Raw genomic sequence first — 24,951 nt, 5'->3', positions numbered from 1 at the left:
AATGGGAGAAAACTCACTTAACAAACAAAAATTTTGGGTTCAATTGTGGTCATAAGTCGAGGGCTACCTGTATATGTTGATAGCAGCAGGATTACTTTATGCACAAAAATGGAAGGATACTTCCATTATTATCACTGGTGGAATTTAAAAGAAAATTACTACTGGTTCTGTGGGAGTAGCTTGGTGGGTGTGGCATGGCTTAGTGGGCATGGCAGGGGAAGGATACTATAAAATCTCCTTTCCCTCCCCATTCCAGGGGAAGGTTAATGCAAAATCCCCATTTCCTCTGATCAGCTGGGACTTGGGAGGCAGAGAACAGATGGGGACGGGGCCAGCCAGAGGTGGCATTTACAGGTTCTCCGAACTACTCAAAATTTCCACTACCAGCTCTCCAGAACTGGTCAAAACCTGCTGAATACCACCTCTGACTATTATGTAAAAAGTAAAAAGCTGAGGTTTGATGCTATTATCTTATTTTATTCTACCAAAGTGGAGTCGGAAATCATCACCTTTTCTTTCTTTTCCCCCTTTCCCTACATTTTTCCTTTCCCTTCTCCCTCCCTTATTTTCCTACTACTTTCTTTTGTATTTTTGTATTTTATTTTATAAACTAATTTAAAAAAAACAGGAATTGGAGCATTAAAAAACTAACACAAGATCTGCTCTGTTTCTGAATTGATTGATCTTGACAATGCGCAATGGACATCACAGAGAAGAACACTTATTCTGTTTGTGGAAGACCTAAATCTTGGCTAACCAAACTATTTTGTCCTTTCCAAATTAGCCCCATCAGCAACCAAGCCAAGGAATAAGGGAGTGTGGAAATATAAAGTTAATATCTTTTAATCCTTCCATGTGTCTTCCCCAAGGTGCAATCTGCCTCAATCTTAAAAATCTCTAAAAGCATTAAGCCCCTGCACCAGTGGTGGGTTGCAGGCGGTACGCCCTAGCACGGGCGTACTGGTGCCTGCCGGGAACACCAGACACCGCTCTGGTACGGTGTTCCGGAGGGCCCGCCCACCCTCCTTACCTGTATTTGAGGTCTTCAGCGCTTCTGCGCACCTGCATGGTGCGTACGGCGCCTGCACGACACTCCGCCGAGCAGCTAGAGCATCGCAGAAGCGGTACAGGAGGCACTGCGCGCATTCATGTGGTGGATGCCGGGCCCCGTTGCACCGTATCAGTTACAACGGGATCCAGAACCCACCACTGCTCTGCACGTGACATAACACTTTCAAATTCTTAATTGTTCTTTTAAAAAATCAAGAGAGGACTTTGAAAAAAGACACAAGGATGTGCCCTCATTCTTTCATTCCTCTACTCTGGTGATTGGCCTAAATCTTAAATTGGCCTTGGACTGTTCAGTTATTTATAGTACTTAATAGAAAATAGGGTTTCCTTTTAAATATGATTCAAAACTAGTTAACTAATGGTATTCAAGAAGATCTTAGATGTTCAAAATAAAAGCATCACAAGTGCCAATATTAAATTGCATCACAACTAAGACCACTGGAGATACCTTATATTTTTCCTCTATGATTTCCATAATCATTGGTCTGATTCATACATGAAGCTAAAACTAACAGGTTTAGCTTGACTTCTTATGGTTTATTTAAAAAAATACCCTGACATAATATGTATGAACTCAGAAGTCATACTAAGCCATAATTGAATAGGCTTTGGTTCATGATTTTCCACTTATCAAATCAGCTAACTATGGCTCAGTTATTGTAGATGACCAGGTTGAGCCAAGTCAAGTGCATCATCAGTTTAGAGACTCTTCACACCCACCGAGATCTGTTCATTCTTCCCTGAATTCTTTTTTTAATACAATTTTTATTTTCAGACAAACACAAACATACAACACATATAACATAAAAGCCTCTTCAATTACACATAGTGTGCCGATTGGTTACAAAGTCTTCTTCCCTGAATTCTGTTGAATTCTCTTATCTATGGCAATTTGCCTTGACCGCTAATAGTTTCGGTTTTTGTTTAGAGCATTGGTAGTCAACCTGGTCCCTACTGCCCACTAGTGGGCGTTCCAGCTTTCATGGTGGGCGGTAGGGATTTGCTGTAACTCTGCTTTATAAATTTTATAAAATAAAGTTACTTCCCTACTTTATAAATCACCATTACTGTGGAACCAGTGGGCGGTTAGAAAATTTTACTACTAACAAAGATACAAAAGTGGGTGGTAGGTATAAAAAGGTTGACTACCCCTGGTTTAGAGGCAGCATGAAATAAACATATTCATTTTTAATCTAACTCTGGCTCCCAATTTCCTGTTACTGACAGTTATGTTAAGTAAATCACTGCTCTGTTTTATATGTGTATCAAATTATTATCCTTACACCAACTATAAATTGTTATTGGGGTAAGTGACTTGGAAAATCCTTTCATCCATTTAATTATTAGATCAAATAAAAATTATTCTCATGAGATATTCTATGATGGTAAGCAGTATAATCCACATCCCTCATTTTGTAAAGAAAAGCCAACCCATGCTTAGTCATAGCAGAGCCCACTTAATACTGATAAAGCAGTTGCTATGGCATCCAGAAAGCTAGTTATTAGAACAATTTAACTAAGGTACGTTACAGTCAAGACTCCTGCCGTTGTGTTTACAATTAAATTTATCACATTACTCATTTCTACATTTTGTTTATATCATTAAATGTTTACTTACCATGTAAATTAAAACCTATTTATGCAAACTGTGATTAAAGAACATACTAATAAATCATTCATAGTATAATGACCCCATCTGCTTGTTAGAACAGCAAAACAGTTTATCTTAGGAAAGAAGAGAGCTTGAGCTGAGTAAAAAGTGGGAACACTTCATTAAGGGAACCCCTTAATAGGCACATGGACTAAGGATATAATGGAGATTTATCTTCTTAGTTCCGGAATAATGGTTTTTGTGTTTCTACAGGCAGCTTAATATTATTCAGCTCTCTAAAGCAATTTCCATCAAATCTGGGTACCATAAGCATAGACAAAGAAAAGAATTGTGGGAGTTGTAGGAGGAAAAATCTATTGGGACTATAGATTATCTAATTCTGAAATTAAAGGCAAATGGAGACAAAGTCTTATTCTAAGTGACCATAAATGCCTCTCTTGGTACCAACTAAGTTATCTATCCAGTTATCTTTTTATATGACTTAAAAAATTCTTTTTTTTTTTTCAAAAATCGCAAAATGGCATGCTGTCAGGTTGGCATGATGCTTTCAGCATCATATTCATTCATAAAACTTTATTAAGTACCAAACATGAAATATTCTTAAGAAATAAAAGTGATGCACAGCTACAGCTCAGGGTTTGGAAGTACACTTAAACCAAACATAAAGTATGAAGAGCAGAGAGCATCCTGTGTGAAAGAGACAAAAAACAGGTTGTAAGTAATATTCTGGGAAGTCAGTGCTTTGCAATTTTTAATCTCCCCCATGGCAGCCCTTTTGTGAATGGACCAGCCTTTCCACCCAGCAATCATTTTAGGAGAAAGCCCATAATATCCTTCCAACATTCCTAATGTGTCACAAAGTGGCTGAGATGATGCAGAATATTGTGGATTTGTAGTAGTTACACGCAGTCTTTGGTTTACAGCATAATTGAGCTCAGGATTATGGTTGTTAAACCATGTCATTAAACAGATTATCATGTTACAATCCTGATTTTATGACTTTTTGTGGCAGTTGTTAAGTGAAGGTGGTGGTTTTTAAATGAAAACCAAGCTAGCATCCAAATCAAGACTTGTCTCAACTGGGATTTTGCCTGATCTGTTAAGATTATTTAAGATCCCCAGCCAATACTGCCGGTTATATTGGTTGTCCGATATACTGAAAGAGCACTAAATTGGCCAAAGTTAAACTAAAATGCTTCTAATATAGAGATGCTTCAGCACATAGATTCTCGGAGTTGTCTCAAAAGCCATGCGGAAAAACCTCTTCCCTTGCACATATATTCACGGATGATCATTCTAGTTTCCTCTTTGACTTCTCAATTTCCCATTCTGCTGACAGTAATCCCACGATTGAACATGTTGGCCTGTGCCAAACTGCCAGAACAGCCAAAATAATTGAAAAGGAGCAAAGGCAGTTGCATTTAGCATTTCAAACAGAGTCCTGTGGCTGGCATGGGATCAAAATTTGTTGCTGTACATTCAAGCTTTACTGTTGCTGCGATAGAAGAATCCAAGGATTTTCAAAGCAAAAGCACAAAATAGAAGTTTGTCTACATTTAAGCAAGAATGGCTCTAGATGTCAGTCCACAAGATAAACTCATAGAGTATGGTTTTTGAGGGGGAAATAATTGACATAAAAACAGTTATTAAAAGCAATTTCAATATGATGACCCAATTGTTAGTTGGATACATTGGGAGAGAATTTGAAACAGCTTTCTATTGTTTCTACTGAATTTTCTCTTTGTTAAAATTATTTTATTTTTTTTCTTTTCCTCTCTTTTTTTTCTACATGATTATATATATTTACAGTATTTTTTGGAAAAATTAACAAATAATGGTGATATCAATGTTAACATTAATATTTAGAGTTTTACAGAGATTTTTTTAGTTAAAGTGATATAATGAACCTAGTTCTACACATTTAACTAATTTAAACTTTATGATAAATGCAAATCCTTCATTTATTTATATTTTATACTTCGACCACTCTGTCTTCTCTCCTCCTTTTTTCTCTTGTGTAGCAATTTATTCTATTCTTTTGTTTTGATCAAATTATTTTTTTTTAAAAAAAACAAAGCCAAACCATTGTTCAGAACATGCAAATTACAGTACAAATAGTCCATGAGTTACGACCACAATTGAACTCAAAATTGATGTTGCTAAGTGAAACATTTACGTGTTTGTCTCATGTTACAGTTTTCTTGCCACAATAGTTAAGTGAATGATTGCATTTGTAAAGTTAGTAACATGGTTATTAAGTCAATCTGGAGTCCCCAGATTGTCAGAAGGTCGCAAAAATTGATCACATGGTCCCAGGACACTGCAACCATCATAAATATGAATCACTTGTCAACCATCTGATCTTTGATCATGTGACCGAGGGATGCTACAATGGTCATAAGTGAAAAATGGTCATAAGTCCCTTTTTTTCAGAACGGTCACAAAATGAACTGTTGTAAATTGAGGAGAAGTAGTACTTGTTTTTAAATGCACAAAGCATATTAACACTTAACACATCGGCATATGGTACAAACATGGGTTTTTTTAAAAAAAAAACAAGATTTGGAAGAATCGGTGAGGCAATTTCACAAAATAATTTGAAAATTACTGCGATGGTTAAATATGAAGGTGATGTGTTACATATTCATCCTCCTAGTCAAAATAGCTACTAATATTGATTCTCTAATGGTTGGTTTAAGGGGCTGCTATGATGAGCAACTGCCAACTCCCCAATCCTTTTAAGAACTCTACTGGGAATAGACCAGTAAAATACTTTAACTGCTTCTATCTTTTTTTTTAAAAGAAGGCTTATAGAAGTTTCTGGAAATTTCCCATCTTTCTCAGTGCATTTATCCTGATTCAGCTGGTCCCTATACTAGTTCTCTCACTCATGGAAAGGTCTTCAAACTTGCAGGACCTTCATATTGCAAAATATATCCCCTCCTCCATGCATCCCATCCCCATGCATGTGAAGGAGAACAGGAGGAGGAGTTAAGCGAGTCATCAGTTTAGCGTCGTTACATTCCCACGAACAATTTAAGTCCAACCTTTTTTAAAATTTTGCTGACCCTTATCTGATGCCAATTTAATACTGACCGTTTGTTGACTAGATTATTGTCAGGAGCAAGGAATCAGCACCGTAGGTTCAGTTGCAGTTAGGAAGATTTATTGCTCAGGCCTATACACAAGAATCTAGTTAACTAAGGTTCAATAGTAAATTCTCCTACAGCATGTGACTTTATGGAAGGTTCTTCACTTGAAAGTTACTTTCAAGGACCCCAGAGAAATTGTGCAATGCCCTCCACTGCCAGAGGCTCAGCCATTGCATTTGTTTTACACAACTATATCTCCGGTTTCCAACCAGGGTAAACTAGGTTTCTTATCTGTCTATAGCAGGGGTAGTCAACCTTTTTATACCTACCGCCCACTTTTGTATCTCTGTTAGTAATAAAATTTTCTAACCGCCCACCAGTTTCACAGTAATGATGATTTTATGAAAACCTAATGGAAATTTTTAAATAATGCTATGAATTTTTTTTTAAAGTCAATTAAATTTTAAAAAAGGAAAGTGCTTCAGCATCGGACAAAACCCCTACCGCCCACCATGAAAGCTGGAACGCCCACTAGTGGGCGGTAGGGACCAGGTTGACTACTACTGGTCTACAGTTGTGAAAAAGCTTTGTATGATGTGATTTTCTGATTACTGTTGTTTATGTACAGTTGCTATAAATAGTACTTTGCTCCACTTTGCGTAGTTTGTGTGGAGCAGCACTACCAAATTTGAAATATCATGTCCTCTCCATCTCAGAACAATGATGGGACCACATATCAGCAAATTCCTAAATGATTAAAGAAATCAATGTTATCAATATGTTCTCTACTTCCCCTTGCATTAAACATTAGTACTAGTAAATGTTGTTACCTGTCCTTGTCTGGCCCAGGCTGTCCTTCCTGAGCCCAATCCTTTTTTTTAGTTCCAGAGGCTTCACCTTCTTCACCTCTTGTCGAGGTTGTCAGTGATTTGAGGTTTTTCCAGGATACATTCCAAGGGCGATCAGGCAAGCCAATTAATCCTGTTGGAGGAATGTATGATGTGTGATGGTTTGACAAGTTGGAGAAAGTTCTCCTTTCTCCACTCTCTATTTCAGAGTGTCCCTTTTCTTTCTGTTCCTCGGCTTTTTGTATCCAAAGAATTTCCACCCCTTGAAATTCCACATGTTTGTTTGTTGCTGTCTCTTTTGATATCCTCCTCTCGGGGAGCGGTTCTGCTTTTTCTTCATCACCCATGGCAAACTCCCGTTCAAATTCTGCCCAGGCATCTCCGACACCACCATCAATGCCCAGGTTTTCATCCTTCGGACCAGCCAAAGGTGTGTAACTACTCCTTTCACATATTTTCTGGGCTTCCTTAGTTCCACCACCAGAAGTTGGAAAGATCGCAGGCTGAACTTCCATGGCTAAGATCATAGAGTCTTCCTCCGTGATCCAGTACAATTTCCTCTCTGCCATTAAATCAGATGGAAGAGGCATTTCTGAAGGCTTTTCCTGGCCTGCAAGAATTTTTTCCCTAGCTGCCTCTTCAACTGCTGTCCCAGACCTTCTCTCGCTTTCCATCTGCATCTCTGAACCAGGAACTTTACTGTCTTCATCCTTGGCCTTTTCTGATTCTAAATCTTCAGAAATCTCACTCTGTTTGTCAAGAAGCTGAGCGTGTTCTTTTTCTTTGGACAGGCTTTGCAATGTTTCAGAAGCTGTTTCCATTCCATCACCAGAACTGCCATTTTCATAAGGTTCGCAGAGCATCTGATCACTCAGATGTCCATCCAAAGCACTTATATCTTCCCCATGAATCTCAGATGATTTCTCCAGCGTCTGGGCTTCTACAGACCCGTACTCCGGGAATTCATTGATGTTTTGTGGGAGAAGAGCGCTACCTCCATGGCTACCTGCAAAAATAAATAGAGAGCAAAAGAAAAAGGCAACCACTTAATTCCATTAGCAATATTGTGCCTACTCTTTTCCTAAATGGAAACAGTGATGTGTTTTGGCCTCTTTGGCATTATGTCATTTTTAATTTAATCTTTCTTTCCAGGCTTGCCTTTAAGGCACGCTATATTTTGGATAAAAAACTTTCCAAGTCAAGGTAGCTAAAGCACATATTGAAATATATTCATTTAATGTTAAATCCTGCTCATAGGGAGCTTTGGGACTCTTAACAGAAGATTCACAGTAGACCAAAATGACGAAGACTCTTTTGAAGGAAACTCTAATTCATTAACTAATTTCATAAATCACACACTTGATGGCAAGAAAAAAGATCCTTTGCCCTATAAAGCTCACACAGTCAGTACTATGATAGAGAATTTCACAGCAGAAATGGGTAATTTCATAACTGGAAAGCAATTTATAAGCTGCATGTATGAAGAAGCCAATGGAACATGCTGAGTGTCATCACACTATAATTATTGAATGCCTTTATCCTAAGGCAGAGGCAGGAAATCTTTACAAGTCGGAGACTGAAGCGTAATATTTCAACAACTCAGCAGTTCAGTCTAAGTCTTCCGAAAACATGGAAATGTTATTTCTAAAGAAAAGTGTTCTTTTACGGTTCTGGGGTTTTGAGAGAAGTTAAGAGTGGGCTAGGTTGCTTTTCTCCATCACCAAGGTCTTCATCTTCACGCCTATCCTTATTTTAGAGCAGGGGTAGTCAACCTTTTTATACCTACCGCCCACTTTTGTATCTCTGTTAGTAGTAAATTTTCTGACACACACCCCCTCCGGTTCCACAGTAATGGTGATTTATAAAGTAGGGAAATAACTTTACTTTATAAAATTTATAAAGCAGAGTTACAGCAATCCCTAACTCCCACCATGAAAGCTGGAACGCCCTCTAGTGGGCAGTAGGGACCAGGTTGACTACCACTGTTTTAGAGTTTTGATCACTGAATATGACTGAAAATTAACCCACACTCACCACTGCAGTTTTGAAGTGCCTATTTTGGGATTCTTGGGGTCGCAAATGGAGTGCTGGAAGCTGCACGCAGCCCTCAGGTTGCCAACACATTACCTAATTTATGAAAGTTATTTGATCATATCCATGTAACCACAAAGCTATATTGATCAAAGCCAACCGTATTATCCATTCATTTCTATCAGTACACAATCATTGTATTTAAACTGCAAATGCTCATTTACAACGTATGATTTTATGTGCTTCTATGTATGCTTAAGGTTTTATGAAGAAAATAGTTCAGGACAAAATTGTCCATAGTGTGACTTAGACTGTAGGCAGCTTTGTTCTACTTTGTTTCTGGGACTGGTGAAAATTATCCTGCAGTTTCTTGGAAAAGTTTTTTTAGAAGTGGTTTGCCATTGCTTCCTTTCTAGGGCTAAGAGAATGAGGTTGCCCAGCTTGTTTTGTGCCTAAGGCAAGACTCATAGTGCCTGGATCTTTAGCATAGTACCTTAACTATTACATCCAAATGTTTCTCATAACATTATTAAGAATCAATACTTATTCTTTCACCATGTATACCCTAGACCCGTGATGGTGAACTTATGGTACGTGTGCTGGATGTGGCACGCAGAGTTATCTCTCTGGGCACCCCAGCTGTTGCCCATTCCTCTTCCAGGTTCCAGAGTGCATATGTGCACTGGCCAGATGGTCTTTGTGCATTCGGGAGTGCCGGAAACTGGAAGAGCAGATATCTGGCACGGATGCGGGCACTGAGAAGCTGAGCTTCCAGTTTCCAGGGCACACATATGCGCCGGGCAACTGGTCTTTGCATGTGCATGCAGGTGCAAAACCAGAAGACCAGGTGTTCGACGTTCCTGTGCATGCCAGAAACCGGAAGCTCAGCTTACCGGTGCATGCATGCGCACCGGGGACCTTCTCTTCCAGTTTCCGGCGCTCCCACACATACACACACTCCCGTTTCAGCACTCATTGCTGAAAAGGTTAGCCAACACAGGCCTACACATATCTTACCATTCCTAGAGCTCCATCAGCTATTATATTAGAAATAACTTATATTTCAATTCTTCTTTAATTGTCAGAGATTATCATTCTTTATTGGGAGCCACCTGAATACTGAGAGAAAAGATGTAATGCTTTCTTTCTATTTTATTTATTTATTAGATTTTTACACCTCTTTTATTGCTTTGTATGTAACTCAAGGCAGCAAACACAAGGCTGAAAGAGAGTGACTGACCCAAAGTCACCTAGCCAACTTTCATGCCTAAGGTAGGACTAGAACTCATAGTCTCCTAGTTTCTAGGACAGCACCTTAATGACTATACCAAATTGTGCTTGTAATAAAGACAGCACCTTTGCCAAGCAGAACAAAGTTTAGGGGGAAAAATACATCAATGGCTGCTTCTTCATGCACATCAGCGAAGATACTACTACTGGTAGAGACAGGTCTCATCAGAGAATAATTAAGTTCCCTTCCAAATCATAAAAGAAGAAAAACCAAAATATAAAATTGCAAAACCCAAAAGACTAAAGTATAGTTGAATTCAGAGAATTATTCTTTGGTGAGATAACAATACAATCAAATTTTAGAGCAGGGACTTTTGGAGTTTATTTTTTGTTCCTTTTTGTCTAGATTTGTTTCCCACACCTCTTATTCTTTAGTCAGTAATCTTCCCCATTTGCCTTGGACAGCCTAAAAAATAGAAAAGAAATCTAGTAGCTCCTTTTCAACTAACGTTTTATTAAAAGCATAAGCTCTTTGGTGAGCTGCAGTTTCCTTCATAAAAAGCAAGCTGCAGCTAATGGAAAAGTACAGTATTTGTTTTAGCATGATTTATTAGTTGGAAAAAATGTCCTCTTGATTTTTTTGGTTACTATAAACTAAAATGATTCTCCTCTAACAACAGCTGAAGGTTCATTGGTGCATTCATTTACACTATTTGCAGGGCTGACAAAATCTATTATTTCTCATTTCCATTATGCTGCTGTTAACAGGAACGTTATGATTGCTAATTAGGTTGTGTCTTTGCCTTTTTTTAAATAAAACCTCTCAAGAAGAAAACAATTAGAATCCAATTTACATCAAAGGACATATTTTGTAATTGATTTTATCCAACCGGAATCTGAAGCAGGTGAAAAGCCAAAGCAATCGGAAAAAAGAGCAGCCGTACTTGGCAGATTCCCACATGCATCCCTTTCACTGCAGGTCATCCATACAAGTGAACAGATCAGTCCATTTTTCCATCCTTGTTACTTTTCTTTGTCTTCATGCATAAATCCACTCCATCCCATCTGCATTCACCTGCTAGGTTGGGGAGAGGGTGGTTCTTTAAAGAATAGTCCACATGGAAAAACATGTGCTGAAGACACCAGCCTGCTGTTTTAAAACACTTTTTGTGGCTATGCTTAAGCCAAAACTACAATCAAGCTGCAGGGAGCAGCAAAATACAGAGAATGGCTGAATGCCAAAGAGCAAGGAAGTGTGATTTCAAAATGCAGACAAGCATTGCTACCTGGTCACTTCAAAATCAAGCCTCCCATCCCATCTTTTCCTTGAGGAAATCCTATAGGAAGTCATTGTTAAAGGCCAGCAAAAGGGCTCCCACTAAATCCAGAGTAGGAAACTTATCTTTTTTATGGTTAAACAGGCCTATCCTCCTGCAGTATTTGGGATGGGAGGAAATCATCTATAACAGGGGTCACCAACCTTTCAGACCTCAGGGACCACTAAATTCATAATTTTAAATCCGGCAGACTACTAATATGATCTGCCTAATGACAGGATGGCTGGGCGTGGCTAGGTGGTCATGTGGTTGAGTAGGCATGGCCAACTCAATGTCACTCACATCAAGGGGTGCCTTGTCAGTCTCTACTTGCCCCTCCCAGCCACTCCTCCCTCCTCGCCCGGGCTCCTTAGGGCCCCAATAGGAAGCAGTTGTTGGAGCTAAGCAGCCACCATGAGAAAGAGTTGGCAAAACAGCTGGCTCAGTTCAAATTGGATCTGACCAAGAAGGAGGCTCAGCAGAAGCACCTCAGCTGAAGCAGAACACAAGTCGGAATTTCTCCCCCACCCCTGACCCACACAAAAAGACCCCGAAGGGAGAGACTCTCTGCAGCAACACAAATTTTCATTGCATGTATCCGTCCCAGGGGCCGTAGTTTGAGGACCCCTGATTTAGTGCAATATAAAAAATGCAAACAATTTTTCTGCGGACCACCAAAATTTTCTCACAGACCACCACTTGGTGATCACTATAACACCCATCTATGCTGGGACTCTTGGGGTGGGGGGAAATAAATGGTTCCATACGATGCTCTGGAGGGCCCACCCGCCCATCCACCCGCCCATCCACCCTCCTTACCTGTATTTGAGCCAATCAGGGCTTATGAGCACACGCATGGAGCGTACGGCACCTGTGCGATGCTCTGCCAAGGAGCTGGAGCATCGCGGATGGTAAGTACGTATGCACGCGCTGTGCGCATGCTGCGTGCATACATGTGGTGGACACCCAGCCCCGTTGCACCATACCGGTTGCAATGGGATCCGGAACCCACCACTGTGTCTTTCCTAAAGGGAAGAAGTGCAAGGCATCCAGACAGGAATGGAATAGGGTGGGTAAGGAGTGGCAATGAGATTAGAAATCAGTACAGGTGACCCTTGACTGATAAACATTTTAATAATCATCATTCAGAGTTATGATGGCCTCAAAAATGTGACTTATTTCCGCTTACAACCATTGTACCACTCTCATAGTCATGAGATTGCAATTTGGGCACTTAACAACCAGCTCGCATTTACAGCTGGTTTTTATGTCCTGCAACTGTATGATCCAATTTGCAACCTTTCTTGTCAATTTCCAGCAAAAAACACTCATTGGGGAAGGTCAATTCATTCAACAAATCACATAATTTGCTTAACAATTGCGTGAGTCACCTAACGATCACTGTAAAAATTCTTGTAAAATCAGCTTACAACTGATTTAACTTACAAACTAACTTGTGACAGAAATTCCAGCCTCAAATTGTGGTTGCAAATTGAGGATTATCTGTATGGCAGCTTCAGAGTCAGACTGGCCTAGTGCTACCCATTATAGCATCTTTTCCACATATGCCAAGTGTCAACTTCTCATTACAGGAGGTCATTTTATTATTTCTACTTTGAATATATGTTATTCATTTATGTGGTGAAATGGTGGCTTGCCAAGACAAAGGTGTTATGAACTTCTTCTTTCTTTTTTTTTGCTTTGTTTTGTTCTTTGTTTTGCATAAACTTCTACACTGGTGAAGCTGCTAGAAATTAAGAAGTTGAAATGTATAATTGTGCAGGCTTGGAGTTTGTCATAACTTGCAAATTTTAGCTAGTTGGACGCAATCAGGAATGTAGAAGCAATTGAAAAATGTGGAATGACGGTGAGACCGAGGGGTGTGTGGAATGTTAATTGTGTGCTTAAGGACTGAAGTAATAAACAAGGTTGCCTTAATAGCAGGATCTTAAGTGCAAGTTGGTCCTGCAACTGTTATGTAGAAAAGCAACTTACTGTGCCCTAAGCAAAGCTTTGTGGAACAGAAAGACCCAGCATAGGATCTCTGGCTAATAAACCCTTAAGCCTGAAAGAAGTTTTGGTTTCTATACACATAGCTTAGTATGCACAATAGCTATCAGATATCAAGAAGTGTTTTTCTTTATATAAATATAATGGCGTGTCAGTTATAAATTGAAAAACCCAAAGTTAATTGAAGCTTCTTTCACACAGTCCTTACAGACAAGCCAATACAGGTAGTCCTTGACTTATGAGCACAACTCAGCCCAAAATTTCTGTTTCTAAGCAAGACAGTTATTAAGTGAATTTTGACCCATTTTACCACATTCCTTGCCATAGTTGTTAAATGAATCACTGCAGTTGTTAAGTTAGTAACAGAGTTGTTCAGTGAGTCCCCATTAACATTGCTTGTCAGAAGGTTGCAAAAAGTAATCGAATGACTCTGGGACATTGCAACCTTCGTCCGTTGCCAAGAATCTGAATTTTGGTCACATGACCATGGGGGATGTAGTAATATTCAAAAGTGTGAAAAATGGTCATGTCACTTTTTTCAGGGCCATTGTGTCAATGGCCACTAAGCGTATGGTTGTAAGTTGGGGACTACTGTGTTTCCCCCAAAATAAGACAGGGTCTTATTTTCTTTTGAACCCCCCCAAATAAGCGCTTGGCCTTATTTCCAGGGAGATCTTATTATTTTTGAGGTGCAGGAGCAACGAGTGTGGTCACCTCATGACTGCTGCTGTGTTGCAATATTTTCAGGGAGGGCTTATTTTGGGGGGAGGGCGTATTTTTAGCACATGCGCTCAAAAGCCTGATTGGGCTTATTATCCAGAGAAGTCTTATTTTCAGGGAAACAGGGACCTGAATCCCAGTAGATCTTCATCCCACTGCATCCCTTCATTACTAAAAACAGAGTGGAGCAGCAGTCAGGGAATTAGGATTTGGGGAACAGGTTCAAACTCACCAACTTCTTTGGGCTAATTGCTTTCTCTCAGCCAATCTATCTCCCAAGGCTGTGGTCAGAATGAAACCGGAAGATCTAAACCTAGAGCAGGGGTAGTCAACCTTTTTATACCTACCGCCCACTTTTGTATCTCTGTTAGTAGTAAAATTTTCTAGCCGCCCACCAGTTCCATATTAATGGTGATTTATAAAGTAGGGAAGTAACTTACTTTATAAAATTTATAAAGCAGAGTTTTAGCAAACTACAACCACCCACCATGAATGCTGGAACGCCCACTAGTGGGCAGTAGGGACCAGGTTGACTACCACTGACCTAGAGAAACACCATTTGAGCTCCTTGAGAAACATTAAGGCAGTAAGTCTAACAACTCAATTAATGAAAATGCAAAGCAAAGCATTTGGTGCACTCAGAAGCACTAAGCAGTATTATTATTTCATGCCAAGCACTGTGGCAAAGACTTTGCTTCTCTAAAGAAGAATTCAAGGGCTATTTATCAGCTGGAAACAAATGCATGAGGCCATCCCACTTGATTATGCACTCACACAAAACGAAATCCACAACAGTACTATTCTGTGGCCTGATGGTGCCAGCCTCACACCACCACTAGTCTTTTCACCACCCACCGATGGTGATGATAATAATAATAACAACTGACTGAAAGGTTCTCTGCAATTGCCAGAGACGAGTCCTAATGTGGGACTCAGGCAGCAAAGTTTCGAAAAAGCCACCAGCTCTTTAAGGGATGCCCCTCCCCCTCTCCATCAAGCCACAGAGCATCATGTCTGGTTAAAGCAGCAAGCGCATCACGTCAATCCTTCCTTTCCCACCCCCCAACCCACGCAAAATAACCATCTCCCAAGAAAAGGAACATGATTCAAATGCTAATTCACCACAAGAGAAGCAGGGAGGCAGCCAGATAGTAAAACTGAACTGTGCAAGTTCTTCACAACCCACTGCAGGTAACCATTTTGTTATGATTCCACCCCCTTGTCTTCCCCCCTCCCTCTGCACACATACACACATACCACCTCTACATTTGATCGTATAGATAGTCCAGAGGTCTGCGGCTGCATAAGAAAAGTGAGCCATAAAGCAAGCACAGCTTGGAAGTAGCCCCAGCCTTCCTAAGGGTCGATATCTCTCCTTAAGAATTCGTAACTTGACAGAGCACTGGAAGGTGTATCTATACATATATATAGACGTATACATGATCAGTGGTGCCTGCAACAATTCCTCCCCTAATTGAAATGTTAAGAAATTGCTGCAGGCCACTTAACTGACAGAGTCATCAACCCTGAGGAAGCAAAACATCTAAAGGCTAAAGAGATGAACAAAATGGTTTGACATCTGTGTTGTGAGTGTGCACACGGGCCGTAGAAAGTCCTACCCCGCTCAACAAGAACAAGAAACAGATATAATTTGTCTGAACAGAGGCTGACTACTCACAAAGGTTACTGTAGCTCCAGCAGTTACCCATTGGTCAGTGAAATCATCAGTGTATCTAATAAGGATTCCCAGCTTATGGTAAACGCTGCCCCTTCTAAATCAACTGGAATCAGCATAGTTTCAAATTTCCTGGCTGAGGCAGCGCCAGAAGCCGCACGGGCGCTCTGCAATGCACACAGGGTGATGTAAATGGAAGCCTTCTGAGCATTATCAAAGGGGGGGGGGGGGGGAGAGAAAAAGAACTGCAGTCAGTCGCATTCCTGCTACAGCTGAAAACGAGCCCACCTAGGCTACCTTAAGGCAGCAGAGCTACCGTAAGCTTCTTTCTTTCTTTCTTTCTTTCTTTCTTTCTTCTTCTTCTTCTTCTTTTTAATCTGGCAGAGATGACTATCGGTGAAAAGAGAGGGAACTGTATTCCATATCTGCAGCAGCAGCGGCACCAGCAGCAAGAGCCACAGAAGGAGAAAAATGGAATGACATTGGAAATTCGGTCTTACTCAGCAGCAGAGGCTCTGTGACAGTGTAGGTACTTTATCAGAACTGAGCCCTTTCTTTGAGGAGCATACAGATGATTAGGGGACAGTTTGTCACCCCACAGCTCTCCCCTGTTTCCAATAATACAGAAAGAAAGAAAGAAAGAAAGAAAGAAAGAAAGAAAGAAAGAAAGAAAGAAAGAGGGAGGGAGGGAGGGAGGGAGGGAGGGAGGGAGGGAAGGAAGGAAGGAAGGAAGGAAGGAAGGAAGGAAGGAAGGAAGGAGAGAGCGAGGGAGGGAGGGAAGGAAGGAAGGAAAGAAAGAAAGAAAGAAAGAAAGAAAGAAAGAAAAGAAAGAAAGAAAGAAAGAAAGAAAGAAGGAAGAAGAAGGAAGGAAGGAAGGAAGGAAGGAAGGAAGGAAGGAAGGAAGGAAGGAAAAGAGGGGAGGGTGGGAAGAAGGAAGGAAGGAAGGGAGAGAAAGAAAGAAAGAAAGAAAGAAAAGAAAAAAAAAAGAAGAAAAAAAGAAAAAGAAGAAAGAAAGAAAGATTTGTGCTAAACTAATTGTGGGTATTTGTGATTGGATCCTAATTGTGCACACCAAATTCAAGGTGAACGATAGAAATTTATGAGTTTATGTGTATTTGGACTTTGAGAAACTGCATGCAAAGCAAAAAGCACATGATTGTTTCTGGGGAGATAATTCAGGCGGCGGATAAAAAGAAAAAGGGCAGATTTCTAGGTCTCAAGGTTTTTTCAATAATATCAGAACTCCAGTAGTTGGGCTTTAGTCCAGTGCATTACTGATTTTCTCCTCCATGGCCAGCTTGGTAATGAATGTACAATACTGCTGATAGCAATAGCAATAGCAATAGCAGTAGACTTATATAGGTAGTCCTCGCCCTACAACAGTTCCTTTAGTTCAAAGTTACAACAACACTGAAAAATGTGACGTATCACCATTTTTCACAGTTACGATCTTTACAGAATCCTATGATGTGATCAAAATTCAGATGCTTGGTAACTTATGACCGTTGCTGTGTCCTAGGGTCATGTGATCCTCTTTTGAAACCTTCTGATAAGCAAAGTCCATGGGGAACCAGATTTACTTAACAACCAGGTTACTAACTTATCAACTGCAGTGATTCACTTAATAGCTATGGCAAGGAAAAGTCATAAAATGGATCAAAACTCACTTAACAAATGTCTCACTTAACAACAGAAATTTTGGGTTCAATTGTGGTTGTAAGTCGAGGACTACCCATGTTTATATTATCCTAAGAAATTACAGTCCCATTAGCATACAATGTATACAGCGGTATCAGAAAGCATACAGAGCCAATAAAAATATTGTCACTAATTCTTCTTGGAAAATGAGCAGCATGGTTTGTATGCTACACCTGAGAAAGCCTATAGAACACATAAATTAAGACAAGCAAGGGCAGCTGGATTGTGGGATGCAACTGAACAAGGAGTGGCTGCAGATAAATTTAAGCATGTTAGTATTATTTGTAGCAGACAGGACATAGCAATGGCTTATCAGTCCACAAATTGTTTTAACTTTGGCTGCTTCCAATTGAACCTGGGTCTCATAGGACAGCTTGCGCAAAAGACCTAAGAAAAAAATGTTTCTTTAAAACAAAGCAGGCATAATCGAGAATATAGTTACAACCATCAAGGATTGAATGTGGGCAGTGCAATAATTCTAATTCTCTAAGAGTTCAAACTGCACTCAGCCGTTCTCATAGGAAAGTCAAGGACTCAGCTTTAGTAGATAAAATACTTTGATTGCAGTAACTAAAGAGCCACAGCAACTACAATCAGCTTCTACAGAACGTACTCATATACATGTGTGGGAGCCCGAGGTCTAAATCCTCAGTTTCTCTCCCTTCCCCTCTCCCCTCCCCCCCCCACCCCTCAACTTCTCTTTCTTGTAACAAACTGCCTGAAGCTCTTTTGGCAGTCTGGACTGTTGATGGTCCCCACACCGTGTTTATATAACAATCTGGTGTGGTCTCAGGGTTCTCCTTTTCTGCCTTGTCAGTTCCAGCCGTCACAAAAACATAGAAGAGAAGGAAATTGAAGGCCAAATGAAATGTGCGTGTTTGATAAACATTGAGAAACAGGGGGTTTCCTTTTATTCTTTTTAAACCAGAGATGGAAAGAAGCGGAAGGGGATACATGGACACACGGCTCTGGTATAATGGTGGTATTTGAAGCCGATCACACTAGTCTGACAAACTTCTAGGATAAAAGGAAAGACAAGGTGAAAAAAAAAGGAAGAATGAGGTGGGGAAGGGGCTGGTTTTACTCCCATAGGTAAAGGTAAAGGTTCTCCTCGCACATATGTGCTAGTCGTTCCCAACTCTAGAGGTCGGTGCTCAGTTCCGTTTCAAAGCCGAAGAGCCAGTGCTGTCCAAAGACGTCTCTGTGGTCATGTGGCCGGCCTAACTAAACACAGAAGGCCCACGGAGCACTGCTATCTTACCACTAAGGTGGTCCCTATTTTTCTACTTGTATTTTTACAGTGCTAGGTTGGCAGAAGCTGGGACAAGTAAAAGGAGCTCATTCCGTTATGCGGCCCTAGGGATTCAAACTGCTGTACTGTCAACCTTCTGATCAACAAGCTCAGTGTCTTAGCCACTGAGTCACCGTGTCCCAAAGAGAGATAATGGAGCCTAAAACAGGGTTTCTCAGTCATGGCAACTCTTAGCCACTAAGCCACCGTGTCCCCAGATTTAGTCCCATCTTCCACCCCAATTCATGGAAGCGAAGGTACTAGGATACTCCAGGTTGTGAACACCAGCATATTCTGGAAAACCAAGGTGAATTTCTGATGGTCACCAAGCATCTAAGGCAGTGGCCCTACTTCCATCCAACCAAGCTTCCCACTACTCTTTGCTTTCTGTTTCTGTGCCCCCCATCCTTTCCCCCCTGCTATTCCCAAACCGATACATTTCTTTTGCTAAGCAACACAGTTAAGCGAATTGTGCCCCATTTTACGAACTTTTTGCCACAACTGTTAAGGGAATCACTGCAGTTAAGTGAATCATGTGGTCATTGAACTAATCTGGCTTCCTGCATTGATTTTGCTTGTCAGAAAGTGGCAAATGGTGATCAAGTGATCCCGGGGACACAACAAACGTCATAAATACATGCCAGCTGACAAGCGCCTGCATTTTGATCCCATGGCTCTGGGGATGTTGCAACAGCCGTAAGTGTGAGAACCAGTCAGAAGTCACTTTTTTTCAGTGCCGTTGTAACTTTGAATGGCCACTAAACGAATATAAATTGAGGGCTACCTGTACATTGTTAAACTTATAATGTGTTTTCCTTTCTTTCCATCTTGTATTCCTCTACCCTGTCAAGGATGGTAGAAGAATAGATCCTAATGAAATGCAGGCAACCTATAGGTTTGGATTCTCTGGATGAAATTACACATTACACTAAGACGAAAGGAAGTTTGCCTGCCAATAGCTCCTCATATTGTATGAATCTACCACTTCTAAACACCTGGATGATAGCTCAACATGTACAGTAAACCAAGCCTTTGGCACTATGCTACACATTTGGTTCACAGTTCTCTTGTCAATCTGGTTGCTTACCTCATTAAGGAGGTAGGAAAGGAAATGCAATTAACTCTTATCTATTTTACTGTAGATGTTTCCTCAATTAAGTATGATTCCTACATCCAGCGGAGGAATATGCTTTGGAAAGAAATCTGCAGAGATACATTCCCCAAAGTGTTCGTCAGTTATTATCTCTGTGAGTTAAATACTGTCTTTTTCGGAGTATAAGACACTCCAGAGTATAGGATACACATTAGTTTTTGGGGAGGAAAATAGGGGGGGGGGGAATCTGCCACTGCCTACCAGGTATTCATCTGGCTAGCAGCCTTAGCCTGGTCAGCTTCAGCACATTAGTTCGCTGGTTGTGAGCGTGTGCGTTAAGCGCTCATTGGGGCTGATAAGCAGCTTCAGAAGCACAGCTGATCGTAGCAGGGAGCTCCAGGGAATAAAGCAGGCAAAGCGCAGAAGCAGCTGTTCTGGGTTGCCATTTTGGGCTTCGCCCCTCGCATTTTCAGCCTCCAAACGCTCCGTTCAAGGCTGCAGGGATCACCAAAGCACATGGATGCCAATCGCCACCCAAAAATGCAATGCACAGAGGCCAAAAATGGGGAATGCGGAGGCATAAAACGCGATGCGCAGAAGTCAAAAAAGCAATGCAGGGAGGCAGCGATTGGCAGCAATGTGCTCTGGCAATCCCTGCAGACTTGAACGGGTGTCAAAAGGAGTGTTTGGAGGCTGAAAATGTGAGGCACAGAGCCCAAAAACGCAAGCCATTGTCTATGGCAATCTCTGCGGGCAGTAAGAGGATGTGCGGTGGCCGAAGGGGCAGGGCAGCGGGTGGACAGGGCTACATTCGGAGCATAAGATGCACCCAAATTTTCAGCCTCTTTTGGGGGGGGGAAGGAGTGCATCTCATATGGTAGTTCTGCTATAGGAAAAAGGCCAGCTGGGTCACTCTAACCCAAACATTAGTCTGTTTCCAAAAATCTTACCAAAACACCTATAGGGACTTGCCTATGTACTGTAGTCATCAAGAACAAAGACAGATTCCAAAGCACCAGGAAAAATATGTTTTAAGTGACTCATATGACTTCAGGTGGAATTTTATTTAATTCTTCAAGCATTAAAGAAATAACTTTTATATATTAATAACTATGGGGACGTGGGGCAGCTTAAAATCTTACTCCACTTTAATGCAGCTTGCTTTATACTTCTTGGCCACAATCCAAACAAATGTGTTCACTGTTAAATTTTATTAAACAAGGTTTCCAGCTTTAATCAAATAATCAGTGTCACTAATAATCTGAACAATTGAATTGCACTAAAAGCCTACCACAAATATTAGAACAACAAAGTGAAAGGTTTTAACAGAACCTCTTGGTATAAAGAAAGTAAAAGTATCAATTTTCTTTCCAAAACATTTTGCTTTTCTGAGGAAAATTACTATTATTTTCCTGCTAACCTTAACAATTTTTGAAGGTCAATATTTCTGCCTATCCTACTAAGGTGGCCACTGGTATTATATAGGATAAAGTGCTCTACTTATAAATATTCTCCATTTCAAACTCTAACTCATATTTAAGATAATCAGAATAAAAGCTTATTACAAGGGGAGAGTCTCAGAACCGGGGGATAAAGAGGAGTTGGGACAGAGGGACAAATTGCGGCTGTAGGTATAAATAAATGTTTTTGATCTTGGCAACCTTAATGTGAGTCAACTTTTACTCTTAGAGTTCCTAAGTCAGATCCATACACTTTTAAAGTTGTCAAGTTTAATATTGGTATAAACTGATGGGTGGATGATTGTAATGTCTGTATCATTTAGAAAGGACCAACACTTTGAAAAGTTTTCTTGTATACTTTAGACCAGTGTTTCTCAACATTAGTAATATTAATATGTGTGGACTTCAGCTCCTAGAATTCCCCAGCCAGCATTCTGGGAGTTGGACTTCAATATTTTAAAGTTGCCATGACTGAGAAACCCTGTTTTAAGCTCCAGTATCTGTCTTTGGGACACAGTGGCTCAGTGGCTAAGATGCTGAGCTTGTCGATCAGAAAGGTCGGCAGTTTGGCAGTTCGAATCCCTAGCGTCGCGTAACAGAGTGAGATCCTGTTACTTGTCCCTCCTTCTGCCAACCTAGCAGTTCGAAAGCATGTAAAAATGCAAGTAGAAAAACAGGAATCACCTTTGGTGGGAAGGTAACAGTGTTCCGTGTGCTTTTGGCATTTAGTCATGCTGGCCAGATGACCATGGAGACGTCTTTGAACAGTGCTGGCTCTTCGGCTTTGAAACGGAGATGAGCACTGCCCCCTAGAGTTGGGAAAGACTAGCATATATGTGCGAAGGGACATTTGACTGATGATCTCTGGAGAGCTAGGGATGGAGGCCATGCTTCCATCCTAGTTCTCCTGGACCTCTCAGCGGCTTTCGATACCATCGACCATGGTATCCTTCTGCGACGACTGCGGGAGATAGGGGTGGGCGGCACTGTCTTGCAGTGGTTCTCCTCCTATCTCTCGGACAGGTCGCAGTCGGTGTTAGTGGGGGGGCAGAGATCGTCCCTGAGGCCCCTAACTTATGGGGTGCCGCAGGGGTCGGTCCTATCCCCCCTACTATTTAACATTTACATGAAACCGCTGGGCGAGATCATCCGAAGGCACGGGATAAAATATCACCAATATGCGGACGATACACAGTTGTATCTGTCCGCCCCGTGCCAACTCAATGAAGCGGTGGACGTGATGAACCGGGGACTGGAAGCCGTTAAAGACTGGATGAGAGCAAACAAGCTGATACTCAACCCAGACAAGACCGAGTGGCTGTTGTGTTTCCCTCCCAAAAATTTGACCACCATACCATCACTCAGGCTGGGGGGACAAAATTTAAACCCCTCAGAAAGGGCCCGCAACTTGGGAGTCCTCCTGGATTCACAGCTAACTTTTGACCACCATCTCTCAGCTGTGACCAGGGGGGCATTTGCCCAGGTTCGCCTGGTGCGCCAGTTGCGGCCCTACCTGAATCGGGAGGCCCTCACAACAGTCACTCGAGCCCTTGTGATCTCTAGGCTGGAATACTGTAATGTGCTCTACATGGGGCTGCCCTTGAAGAGCATCCGAAGACTACAGCTAGTCCAGAATGCGGCCGCGCGAGTGATCGTGGGCGCATCACGGTTCGCCCACATAACACCGATCCTCCGTGAGCTGCACTGGCTACCTGTTGGTCTCCGGGTGCACTTCAAGGTCCTACTCACCACCTATAAAGCGCTCCATGGTAGTGGATCTGGCTATTTGAGAGACCGCCTTCTGCCGATTACCTCCCTGCGTCTCATCAGATCGCATAGAGTTGGCCTCCTCCGTATTCCATCCGCCAGTCAGTGCCGACTGGCGACTACTCGGAGGAGAGCCTTCTCTGTTGCGGCTCCGACACTATGGAACAATCTCCCCGTGGAGATTCGTACCCTCACCACCGTCCAGGCCTTCCGCACAGCCCTCAAGAACTGGCTAACCCGTCAGGCCTGGGGATAATCTTATTTCGCCCCTCCCGAATGCTGAGTGAATGTTGAGTTTTATTGTCTAATTTACTTTGTGCACATTTCTTTTTTCGTATTGTCCCACACTCCCCTTCCTTTTTTGATTGTAAGCCGCCCTGAGTCCCCTCAGGGAAAAGGGCGGCCTATAAATAAACAAATCTAAATCTAAATCTTTACCTTTACCTGTCTGTCTTTATGTAATGAATTCTGCCAGGTATATACACACATACACAAACACATCATTCTTTAATAATAAAAGTTGGTCTATTAAAACTTTTAATTGAATTATAATGTAATTAGTTGTTTTAATTCATTAAACCTTGAGATCATCTTTACGGTATTTCAACTGGCATCACTGCAACTGCTTAACTGCTGGTTCCCATGATAATGGAAATGCAGACAGCTGCAGGTTGCCAGTTTGCTTCTGTGTGTAATTCAAGGGGCTGTTTGTCACCTATAACATTCTTCATGACATAGATCTTGGTTATCTGAGAAGCCAATGGTTTCTGCACATCTAATGAGATCAGGTAGGGGGCAGACACTCCAGGTCCCTTCTATTCAACACTGTCACCTGTCAAGGGCCCTGGAAATGTACCTTCTCTGTTGCAGTGCCTGCTCTCTGGAATAGGACCCCCCCTCCCCCAGAAATACATATGGCTCCCTTCTTACAAGTGTTCATGTAAGGGAAAGTCTTTAAATCATGGTTCAGTTGTTGAACCTTTGGTGAATACACGTTTGCTCCAGTCACATGTGAAAATTTTCTTTTTTACTGTATTTGTTTTCTCGCTTTTAATTATGTAAGCCGCCCCACATCACTTGGAAGTTGCACAGCCTTTTGAAATTAATAAATACATATTTACTTTTCAATAGTTTTTCTTGATGATGTAATAGTCTGCATAAAGGATTAGAAAACTACCTGGCTAAGGCCTGCATATTTAACCATTTCATACTAAAAGGGATACCTTTTATGTATGATTTTTATGTATGATTTTATATATGACATACATTCTACATAATGATACATTATGCATAATGTATGTCAAGCAATTATGTTTACAAAGTGAGGAAATCAGACCTAATTCAAAAGAAATTATATTTAGAAAACAGAAATTTCAAGAGAAGAAATGAAATGAATTTCTTCATTTGTGCAATTCCCAAATGAAAAAAAAAAGTGGAAAAAAATCAAAGCAGTAGTTTGGGTACATGAAACCATCTCTGATAAGTTAATGACATTTTAGCAGAAGAAAAATCCTTAAAGAAAAATTACTGGTCAGGTGATCAATGAGAGCTATTTTTATCAGTGATATTTTGGTTAATGATGGCTTGCTGCTGCTAAAAAACTTTAAGCAGGCAAATCCATAAATTTTCTTCACTGACAAAGTTGGTTTATTGCGTAAGTTTTCTTGCATTTTCTTCTATGTCTCCAAGAAATGTCCACGTTGTTGGGACTATGAATATTAGCTTAAGCAACCAATTAAAAGACAAATGACTGACCAACTATTTTACTTAGTTACTTTAAAATCCCTACTATTAAGTTGTCTAATCACAGCTGTCCTTCTCTTCCCATCTACACTGATTTGTATCCTGGGCACCACATTTAGAGTGCTATGATTTCCGAAGAAGAGGTTGACTTAGTAGAATAATTTCAGTCAAAAGTGTTCCATAAACAAATTTCACATTAAAAACGCTGCCTGGCACCAGCCAAGCCCTGAAAGTAGGCAAATATTTCTTATGAGGCACTTTGGAGATTTTTTTCACTTGAAAAATCAATGTTTT

The 24,951-nt window shown here is 41.0% G+C and overlaps 1 protein-coding gene across 2 annotated transcripts in view; it reads right to left on the bottom strand.

The window, feature by feature from the left end:
- The window catches only part of PSD3 (pleckstrin and Sec7 domain containing 3), a 206,040-nt gene that overhangs the window by 168,253 nt on the left and 12,836 nt on the right, over positions 1 to 24,951 (bottom strand). The window contains exons 1-2 of one of the 2 annotated variants that reach the window (XM_014055022.2): positions 15,609 to 15,694; positions 6,606 to 7,629 (exon numbers count right to left, since the gene is read on the bottom strand). In XM_014055022.2, coding sequence (XP_013910497.2) covers positions 6,606 to 7,629; positions 15,609 to 15,639 — 1,055 coding nt within the window. In that variant the 5' untranslated portion in view covers positions 15,640 to 15,694. Of the gene's footprint in view, positions 1 to 6,605; positions 7,630 to 15,608; positions 15,695 to 24,951 lie in introns of those variants that run through there. The other variant, XM_014055021.2, reaches the window with a different exon arrangement.

Source organism: Thamnophis sirtalis, unplaced genomic scaffold (genome assembly GCF_051295495.1).
Source record: "Thamnophis sirtalis isolate CommonGarterSnake01/CBP01778 unplaced genomic scaffold, rThaSir2_p1.2 scaffold_5, whole genome shotgun sequence".
Taxonomy (NCBI): domain Eukaryota; kingdom Metazoa; phylum Chordata; class Lepidosauria; order Squamata; family Natricidae; genus Thamnophis; species Thamnophis sirtalis.
Note: the sequence above shows the minus strand (reverse complement) of the source record. Positions and strands in the feature narration are given on the sequence as shown.